Source organism: Pinus tabuliformis, chromosome X (genome assembly GCF_031772625.1).
Source record: "Pinus tabuliformis cultivar Carrire ecotype Pingquan chromosome X, CPIR1, whole genome shotgun sequence".
Lineage (NCBI taxonomy): Eukaryota > Viridiplantae > Streptophyta > Pinopsida > Pinales > Pinaceae > Pinus > Pinus tabuliformis.
In genome coordinates this window covers 1,144,933,152-1,144,944,296 of record NC_142308.1, presented here as the reverse complement: position 1 = coordinate 1,144,944,296, position 11,145 = coordinate 1,144,933,152, and the positions used below count along the sequence as shown (strand labels likewise).

The 11,145-nt window shown below is 37.7% G+C and overlaps 1 protein-coding gene across 4 annotated transcripts in view; it reads right to left on the bottom strand.

Annotated features, from left to right (window-relative positions):
• Positions 1–11,145, bottom strand: part of LOC149143923 (uncharacterized) — a 289,497-nt gene that overhangs the window by 109,705 nt on the left and 168,647 nt on the right. For all 4 annotated transcript variants that reach the window (XM_089446412.1, XM_089446413.1, XM_089446414.1 and 1 more), the window contains exons 10-14: positions 7,083–7,257; positions 6,836–6,946; positions 6,662–6,740; positions 6,417–6,560; positions 6,088–6,201 (exon numbers count right to left, since the gene is read on the bottom strand). In XM_089446412.1, coding sequence (XP_089302538.1) covers positions 6,088–6,201; positions 6,417–6,560; positions 6,662–6,740; positions 6,836–6,946; positions 7,083–7,257 — 623 coding nt within the window. The remainder of the gene's footprint in view (positions 1–6,087; positions 6,202–6,416; positions 6,561–6,661; positions 6,741–6,835; positions 6,947–7,082; positions 7,258–11,145) is intronic.

Sequence of the window (11,145 nt, the reverse complement as noted above, 5' to 3'; positions counted from 1 at the left end):
TTAAGGTTTCCACTTCAAATCTAAACTCCTTAAATTTTTCAAATACTTCGTCCTTTGTCTTGAGAAGGTAGAGCCATGTCTTTCTAGAGTGATCATCAATGAAGGTCACATAATAAAGATGGTCTCCAAGAGATTTGTTAGACATAGGCCCACACACATCGAAATGATTGAGATCTAATATTTCCTTAGACCTTCTATCACTACTTGTAAAATGCTTCCTTGTATTCTTTCCCAAAGACATCCCTTACATACTCCTTCACAATCTTCCTTGATGTTGGGGATGCCATTTACCATTTGATTAAGAGAGGGAATGATATTGTAATGTATATGCCCATATCTTCTATTCCATAGTTCAATAGGGTTGATCTCCATGTGAACTAGGGCTTGAGGAGATAGTGTTATAACTATATATAGCCATCCTTCATGTACTCCAATAACTTTTGCCTTATCAATGCTTGAATTCTTTCCCCAAACCAGAACTTTACCATCTACAAAGGCAACCCTATCTCCTTTATCTTCTAAACAAGAAATTGGAAGTAAATTCTTTTTCAAACCTGGAACATAGATTATATTGTTGAGGTGTAGCTTTGCTCCGTTTCCCAGCTTCAATGATGTAGATCCTAGGCCCTTGACTACATAACTATTGTTGTCCCCTAGCTCCATTGCATGAGATGATGGTTCCTTCGATAGAGTATGAAGTTGTCCACTTTCTCCCATCACATGTCTTGATACTCCACTATCAATGATCCATGCATTGCCATCATCAAGAGTGTCTATGAGTGCAGCCAAGAACCCTTTTCTTTTCACTTTCTTAGATAAGTTGTAGATGATCCGTCCAATCCAGCTTCCTGCAATTCTTATAATATTGAATCCCATCTTCAAGTAACTTGCCATAGAGGAAGTAACCTTTTCTTTTAAGCCAACAAAGTGATCTCCAACCTTCTTCGACCTTAGCTCTGATACCATGTTGAGAAATCAATGCTAGTAGGGTTTAGGGTTTCATTCCTCTTTCTTGATAATTACTTGTGAATTATGTTGGCCTCTTTTACTTCTTAATTAGTTTATCTTTCATCAAGCAATTACCAAATTATATGTGTATTAAGATCACAAGAACAAGAAACACAAGATGTAGACGCACAGCCAAGGCAAAACCCCTATAAGCGGAAAACCCAGTCAAAAACTCTTCCTTCAGTAGATTCAATTCAAGATGAGACACTTCCAGACTTCTTAAACCTAGACAAAGACCTCCTCCAACCACCAAGTCAACCCTTCCCTGCAATAGCTTATCTTGACAAAACACTCCAAGTGACGGCTTCCCAGCAGCAGCTTCAGTCCAGAATTTCGGGCCCCCAGTAGCAAAATTTCGACCCCAGCTTCAGAAATTCGAACCTGCAATAGACACAAATTTTCGGCCCCAGCAATTGCCCAGAAAACTTCGCACGTGTGAGTTTAAGATAGCCCAAAACTTCGATATAAGGTTTCCCAACAAACTTCATCCTTCTCCAACTCCTTTGCTCTCTTTTTCTGCTTCTTTGTCTTGTAGATCGAACTTGTTGAGTGAGTGAATGAAATAGGTCGAAGCCTCTCCTTATATAGTCTTTCTACCGGGTCGAATTGCCCTCATGTAGGCCGACTTCTTGGGAACATGGCCGACTTGGTGTGGAGGTGACAAATTACCTTTTTGACTCAAAAATAATTTTGTTTACATGATACAAAAGCCCAAGAAGGGTCTAATAAAAATGGCAATGACTCAAATGACTCAAGACGAAACCTAGAAAATATTGACCCAAGCATGAAACCCATGCTTTAATAAGTCATTTTCTTTAATAATAAATTTTCTTTTGACAAGTACAATTTTGAAGACAGACACTAGTTACATTCTTCAACATATGGCATCTTGTGATCCGACTCACTGACAGAGTTGTGGTAGATTTTGGAAGGCTGACTTGGCTTGTGATCAGAGTTATTGACAGAGTTGTGGCAAAGTTCGAGGGCTGACTTGGTACTTGGGTGATCAGTCTATTGGTCAGTTTGTATATGACTTGGATTTCTCTTGTTGACTAAGATTCTATAAGGAAAGGATTACTAGGCTTTCCCCTTGTGGATTTTTCCCTAGCAGCTGGCCTAATTTCTGATCCTTCTTGTCTTTTTGTGCATTGTATTTGTATAATTGTTTGATGACCTAATTAAATGAAGCAAATGCTAAATGAAAATCACATATAACAGTCACAAGTAATTATCTTGATTAGAAATTCTAGATTGCACTTGAATTTCAACAGATTATTGGTGAACTTTCATGATATGTGTTATTCAATGTCAGTTATTCTCTTCCAATCTTATTTATTGTTAATAGATAGGAATTATTAAATATTCACCATAATTTTGTGACCTAGGTTTAGCTCCCTCCCTTGTCTATCTAGGAAAGTAGAAGGATGCTAAGGTTAGAGGATTAAGGGATACACAAGTTAGCCTCCCTTAGTTGCTTTGAAGTCTGAACCTGCATCCATCTCTTTTATTTCAATTACTCCTACAATCCATTACCCTAGATTGAGAAAAAAACTAGTCTTATCTCTTGTGTCAATCATTTCACTCTCTAAAAAGCATTTTTCCTTTTGTTCCCGGGTAAATTAGGGTTTAGTTAGAGAAAAATCATATATTTTCAGCATTAATTGACTTAGATGTTAATATCCTATGGTTAGAATTTGTATGGAATATACGGGAAAATCAAAAGTGTCATTTTATGTATATTTTCCAAATATAAATTAGGGCTAACGTCTAGCGTTTTATTTGTTGGTATGTGCCTCTAAACTGTTGAACATTGTTGTAATTAATTCTTTTGTTTCCTCATATTTTTAGCCCTCATTTTTCACTTTACTATCATAGTTTCTGGGGTTAAATTTGTTGCTGCTATAAACTAGTCTATTACCACAATTTCTGATTTTACATGCTTTTTTACTCCAGCAAAGTGCAATTTCTTGGTTGTGTTTAAAGGCTTTATTTGAGCCTTTGTTGGTTAGCCTAAGCCTCTAGAAGAGCTACTTGATTTGATTGAATCATTTGATCCCTAAGATCTACTAAGGAAGCCTCCCTTTTGTTGGATACATATCCTTCGCTAAAACGATGGGAGTACTTGTGAAGGTGATAGTGTTGAAACTTCCATTGTTGCTTACTATCTAGGTCACTTAGTGAGGCTTTGCACTAAGGTGCTAGATTTTGCCGTAACGGGACATTTATATAATTTAGTTTTGTCATTCTTCTTTAATTTCATGTAAAATCTGTTCTCCTTACTTCCTACGTTAAACATTCAAATTATGTGATACAATTACTAAGATGCAAATATTGAAACCTAAGTCACAGGACACGTCCTCCAAGGTCCCGTGTCCCGTATTTTACGTGCAGGACACGAAAACGGCCCTAAAACGTGTCGAAAACGTTTTTCATCGTGTCCTGTAAAATGTAAAACGTATTTGCCGATTTTCGTCGTGTCCTGCATCTAGAAAACGCATATTCCGTTGATAGAAAACGTTGCCTGCATAAGCTGCAATTTGTTTTGAAAGAAACAAATAATTTTTGAGTGGGGCAGCTTAATGATCAAGTCTAGGCCCTAGTATTGATATGCTATTTCTTAAAGTAAAAGTGACATTCTCCTTAATCTTCATTTTCATCCTTTTACTTAAATTTTTAACATTACCATGAAATGACTCAGGGTGTTTGAGAGTGGTTCCGGCCTCATTGGATTTCATATGGAGAAAGTAGAATTTTAGATTTCATTCAAATGCAGCAGACTTATCAGTTTTTCAGGATTTCAGGATTGGGAGATTGTAATGTTTCCAGGTGACACCACCTGCCCGGGCTACCCCTGCCACCAGTGGAGGACGTGGTCTACCTCCTATAGCTCCTACTTCTAGTTCTTCAGCTTCTAGAGCATAGCAAACTCCCTGCCAACTCCACCAGCACCAGCATACATCTAGAGGGAAAGGGAAAGCTGTGGCATTTTCTCGCAAGAGGGGCAGAGGAAATCAATAGGATTAGACTTTAGTTATTTTCTTATGTGCTTGTAAGTTGTACATGAACAATGAACATTGAATATTCAAGAATCAAGACCAAGCATATCACATTCTAATTTCTAAATAGTAGATTTTGATTCTATTTATTTTTTTAAAGTGAACTATGAACTTTGAGAAGTAATTATATCTTAATTTGATTAGATAAGCTGCAACCTGCAATTTAATATGGATAAAAAACTATATTTCGGTATATATATATATATATATATATTTTATTAAATATATATAAAACGTGTCCCCCGTGTCCTGTTTCCAGGTCGCTGCGTTTCGTATTGAATACTCGTATTTACGTGTCCTCCGTGTCTCGTGTCCTCGTGTCATGTGACTTAGATTGAAACCAAAAACTAAACATATGTCGTCAAGCCCAAGAAGGCACAAAATTAGGAAAATCCATGTGCTCCTTCAAAAACCAAACAGGACAAAAGTAAACCATCCAAATGCTGCAAATATGAACAGAATTTCAACCACATAAGGCTGAGAATTGTGATCAACCTAGTGAATTAGAAAGTAAAACATTTTACATATATGATTGTCTCGAACATTTAATAAATAAACTTCAAGAAGAATAAGGAGGGAACAGTCATTCAAGTAAACATAAAGAAATAATAGCCTCACACTCTGACCTGAATCTAGTGGCTGAACACTAGAGATTTGCAATGGCAAGTCCTAAAACCCTAAGCCCTAATTCCCTAACCCATTTAAGTGTTTAGAACCTTCAAGGGGCTCTTAACTTGGTTTGATTGAGCGATTTGATCCCCGAGATCTACTAGGGAAGCCTCCCTTGTGTTGGATATATATCCTTCCCTACAATGAGGGGAGTAGTTGCTAAGGTGATAGTTGTGAAACTTCCATTGTTGCTTATTATCTAGGTCTCTTAGAGAGGATTTGCAGTAAGGTGCTAGATTTTGCTGTAACAGCACATTTATATAATTTAGTTTTGTCATTCTTCTTTAATTTCACGTAAAATCTGTTCTCCTTACTTCCTATGTTGAACATTCAAATTATGTGATACAATTACTAAGATACAAATATTGAAACCAAAAACTAAACATATGTTGTCAAGCCCAGGAAGGCACAAAATTAGGAGAATCCATGTGCTCCTTCAAAAACCAAACAGGACAAAAGTAAACCATCCAAATGCTGCAAATATGAACAGAATTTCAACCACATAAGGCTGAGAATTGCCATCAACCTAGTGAATTAGAAAGTGAAACATTTTACATATATGATTGTCTCGACCATTTAATAAATAGACTTCAAGAAGAATAAGGAGGGAATAGTCATTCAAGTAAACATAAAGAAATAATAGCCTCACACTCTGACCTGAATCTAGTGGCTGAACACTAGAGATTTGCAATGGCATGTCCTAAAACCCTAAGCCCTAATTCCCTAACCCATTTAAGTGTTAGGAACCTTCAAGGGGCTCTTAACTTGGTTTGATTGAGCGATTTGATCCCTAAGATCTACTAGGGAAGCCTCCCTTGTGTTGGATATATATCCTTCACTACAATGAGGGGAGTAGTTGCTAAGGTGATAGTTGTGAAACTTCCATTGTTGCTTATTATCTAGGTCACTTAGAGAGGGTTTGCAGTAATGTGCTAGATTTTGCTGTAACGGCACATTTATATGATTTAGTTTTGTTCTCCTTTAATTTCACATAACATCTGTTTTCCTCACTTCCAAGGCAGAACATTCAATTTATGCAACACAATTACTTGGATGCAAATATTGAAACCAAGAACTAAACATATGTCGTCAAGTCCAGGAAGGCACAAAATTAGGAGAATCCATATGCTGCTTCAAAAACCAAACAAGACAAAAGTAAACCATCCAAATGCTGCAAATATGAACAGAATTTTGACCACATAAGGCTGAGAATTGCCATCAACCTAGTGGATCAGAAAGTGAAACATTTTATATATATGATTTTCTCGACCATTTAATAAATAAACTTCAAGCAGAATAAGGAGGCAATATTCATTCAAGTAAACATAAAGAAATAATAACATCACGCTTTGACCTGAATCTAGTGGCTGAACACTAGAGATTCGCAATGGCAAGTCCTCCACACCCCGCAGGCATTTGGATAGAACATCTAATGCATCCAGCAAAGTTGGAGTGGAAGCAATTGGGTCTGCAGAAGTAGGAGCTACAAATTATGTCATACAATACTTAAGAATAGCAAACAAAAAATATATCCATGAGAATAAGCATGGCAATAAATAAATCATACGATGATCTTTATGACATCTTTTTGCTGTTGCTATTCAGTAGCATAAAGAATCTTGAAAAGATTGTATTACAGGAGGACTCATAAGAGATTGACCAAGAAATGTAAAAAGAACCTACCTTTGCCTCCCTGTAATAATGTAAAATCCAACTGATCTCCAACAATAGAAATATCTTGGGAGGATAAAGACAGATGTCGACAGAGAGTGTATTCCATTATCTTCTTTATTATTAAATGTTTCTCCCAGTATTCACATTCCCATACTGTCCACAAAACAAAGCAACAGTACTCCAATTTTACTTTTATGAAATGCAACAGTTTGCATTAATCTGCTAAAAACTGTCCTAACCAAGGCAGAAAGTACCTGCTGTTTCTGCAATTATTCCATCCTTGAACCGACGCAATTCAGATTTTTCTCCCCAAAAGCTTCTGAACTTGGCAGACTGTTCCATAACACTAACAGGCTATTACATGGGTTCAATTAAACTAATGAGATCATAAGGCAGAAGCAATAACCCTTTAATACGTATATGAATACCTCAATTTTATTGTCTGCGCTTGGACCCACATCAATCATTCGAAAAGCTTTCTCAAAATCACTTATCAATATGCCAACAAGAAGGGGAACTTTTCCTAAACATGCAAGTCCCTGCAGATTGTTTCAAAGAGGATTGCAAAAAGATAGGATGAAAATTTTAACCGAAGTTATCACTAATAGGAAAAGGCTGGCAATGCAGCTGAGCAATCTCATGCACTGAACAGTATAGCTGACAAACAGCACAAACCTCATCTATATGCCAATTTTCAGGTATGCTTCTATGAAGAACTCGAACAAGACGTGCCCTATCACCCAAGCACTTGGAGAGTAATAATTCAACTTGTTTTTCATAGACTCTCGAGTGTTCCTTGTCCATGCATATATTTGGTGCCTTCATATGATCTTTATCCACTGGAATGATTCTGTATAATAAAAAGCAACCAGAAATCAGCACCCCTTCTTAAATCCAAACACACTATAATAAGAGAATCAGATAATGATATACAGAGAAGCATTATCTAATCCCAGTCAGCTCCATAAATTTTACAGGTAGCAGCTGCATTGCCTGTTGGACATATGGCTCAAAGGGCATATCAAAAAAGAAACATCCTAACAGCCAATAATTCATATAACATAACCTGAAATTATTTTTTCAGCTAAAGCATACTCTCATGCAAAAGATTCTTACAAAAGGAGATGCATTCTTAACTCCAAACATGCTACAATTAGTGAAAGAGAAGCATTATATTAATCCAATAAGTCACATAAATTTACAAGCAGCAGCTTCATTGCCTGCAAAGGGCATATTGAAAAAGAATCCTAACAGCCAATAATTCTTATAGCATAAACACATGCACCTGAAATTGCTTTTTCAGCTGAAAGCATACCCTAATAATGATGCAATAGATCCTTATAAAAGAATACTCATTCTGAACTCTAAACAAGCTATGATTAGACAAAGAGAGTGATATCTAGAGAAGCATTATCTTCTTCCAGTCAGTTACATAAATTTTACAGGTAGAAGTTCCATTGCCAGTTGGAAATATGGCTCAAAGGGGATATCAAAACAGAAACATCCTAACAGAACAATTCACATTACATAAGCACGTGAATCTGAAATTGCTTTTTAAGCTGAAAGCATATGATGAAAAAGATTGCTACAGAAGGCTACCCCACCCAGTCTCAAAAAGAAAAGACTATTTGGCAACCATACAGAGCATAAATAAATAACACTTGCATACAAGGTATAGAAAATATATTAAAAACAACAAATCAAACTAACTATTTTACAATTGGCAAAAAGTAACGATTGTGGCTAAACATTAGAATCCTTTTTCCAAGATTTTTGAATGTAAGTTTCTTTAAAGTCTAATCAAGAAAATGAATAGCGTGTTAAGAGACATCAATCTTGAGCTTCAATGGGTTTGTAAGATGCAAATGTGTATGTCTAAAATCTGCACCAACCTTATTAACATTTCAAAATGTGTTTCAACTTTCAACTTCCTATACCAAAGGATTCTGCACTTTATCTCATAACCCATATTTATACAAAAATTAAAAGGGCGCTAAGGCCTTTTGGGGGTTGACAACGATCTCCCACCATACCGTTGGAAATACTGAGAGGGGGTGAATCAGTATTTCTTTTCAATTGTTATTATTACCAATTTAGATTCTTTACAATTTTAATCAAAGAAATGATTTTATTAAAATATAGAAAAATATTGAATACAATATCTGATGAATTTTGCCAAGCACCAACTTGGACTTTGATGAGGCTCCAACCTCTAGGGCTCCGACCCTATCTTACCAAGGCACCAACCTTGAATTTAGGAGCACCAACTCCAAGGACACCAATCCTTCCAATTCTGAGGCACCAACCCCAAGGGCTCTGACCCTATAGTTTTACTCTGTCAAGAAATGTTTGATTGTATTATACTACTCCCAAGGACTTCTTTACCAAACCCTGTCCTTGTAGTCTTTGTAACAGGTCGTTGTTTGCCCTATGGCTTCACTTCGGGTCTGAGCCTTCCAAGATGAACCCGGTCAAAAGATTTGTCTTCCCGCTCTGTCTTCGACTTCCTTCTTCACTCGACTTCGGCTTCTACTACACCTTCGGCGTCTGCTAGACCTTCGGCTTCTCGACCTTCGGCTTCCTCTGTTTCTTCAAGTTCACGAGTTGTGAGTTGTTTCACTTTCTCTGTAATGGATACCCGAGATCAATGTTCTTCAACTTTAATGTTCCGGTGTATTTCTCCTCTGATCGACCTTTGGCTTCTTCTCCTCTATTTCTGCTCATCCTTTGGTTTTCTTCGAGTTCACGAGTTGTGAACTATTACTTCCTTTTCTATGTATTCTGATGCCCGAGATCGATGCTTAAGGTGAGGTATTTAGCTTGTATTTATACAGGTTTCGCCAATACCCAGAGGACACGTCCATTTGGAAGGAGAGGCCGACTTATCCAATTACTCATAAACTTGTTTATTTATCGAACATTTCATAGGAGAGACCATACCCATATGAGGTCCCACATCCACGTCATCAATCGCAATCGCAACTCGTGAAAATCCCACAATCGCAACCCTATGGCTTCACGATATAACATCCCGATACCCCTACTGTCGATGGAGCGGATGCGATATAGTATCAAACAATTGTTAATAAATCCGTCGGGTCCACAGCTTCATCGCAATCGGTGGTTCGTTGGGTCTATCGCAATCGGCGATTCGTTGGGTCCATGCCCTTATCGCAATCGGCGGTTTGATGTGACATCCTTTAAGATTTTGCGATATGACAATTCCGATAGGCAGATGCGATATTTTATTAAAGTGCATTATAGTGGTTCAACAGGTCCGTAATACATATCGCATCGGGGGTTTGGAGTTGTGGCACATAATAGATCCGCTGGTAAAGTCGTCGATGTAATATTGTCGATATGTTAAACTCCGATGTGTTTTATTATATGCGTTGGGAATTTTAACGGGTTTCCATGGTTTAATACTCCCTCCGCTTATTTCTTCAATATCACTGTTAACTCCTCTGTTAATCATTGTTTTATGCTCCTCCGTTGTGTGTTCCTCTTTACTTCTTCCGATGAACTTCTTCCTCTTACTCTTTGGCTTCACGATGATTTCCAATGGCTTCCCTGATGGCTTTCCTCCTTGGCTTCTTGCTCTTGTTGCTTCACGGATCTGCTCTGCTTGGCTTCACATCATCATTTAGTATCCAGAATATTGCCATATTGACATCAATGACAATCTAGATCAACACATACTCCTAACAGAAAAGGTCACCTCATACAAACCAGAAATAGGAGTAAACGCACAGCTGAAAAAGAAATATATTAGTGCACTTCCATTGTCATTATAGCTAAGATTTACGATCAACTTCTAGTACTTGCACCAAATCCTTTTCTAAACAACAGAGGCATGAACCGCACTATAAAAATGTTCACCTAACAGCGATCCCAACCTTATCCTCAATCCCTGGATTGAACTAGTACTCTGTGACCCTATTAGGGTTTTGCACATTTTTCTTACTCAGATCACACTCTTTCTGTTGATTACTGACAGTTGTATCATTTTTACTATGTTAGTATCTCTTTAGTTTTCAAGAGTATTCTTGGCATTCTAATAGTCCTTTGATGACTCAAAATACTTTCTAGTCTCATCGAATGTTTCCTCGATTATTTGTGGGCACTAAAAACATAATCTTACCTTTATTCAAAAACAAGGACCAAGACCTTCAAAGGAAATCACTCACTTTAACAATGATGTAATCAAGGTAGTAATCTCATAGACCTATGTGGGAGTTATCTTCATTGGACCTTCCATTTGATAATGCTAGATTCAAATGTTAGATTAAAGAAGGTTAAGTTGTCTTTATCACAGCGTTGCAGGAAACGCCCCCCCTCCCTCCACCCGGACCAAAAGCCCGAAACGCGATCCGTAGGATCCGTGGGCAATCCGCCGGCCGAAATGCGTTTCAGAAATTCCAAAACGCGGATCTGGTTGGAAAAGACGGTTCCTGCCCTGCCGAAACTGTTCGGCCTGATCCGCGTTTCGGTCGGTGGATCGGTCATACTAAATGCAAAGGTTCTGGGCCGGATCCATATGGATCGCGACCGCTTCACCAAGCAGTCAGTCGTTTCCACTGCACGGCTCACTAATTCGTTTTTTTTCATGTCTATTGATTGGGGGTGGGCCCAGGTTGAGTTAGGGTGGGGAGTGAAGGGATTAAAAGGCCCTTTCATCTCTCATTTGCTCATTTCTATTTTATGAGAGCTTGGAGAAGAGAAGAGAAGAGAGGAGAAA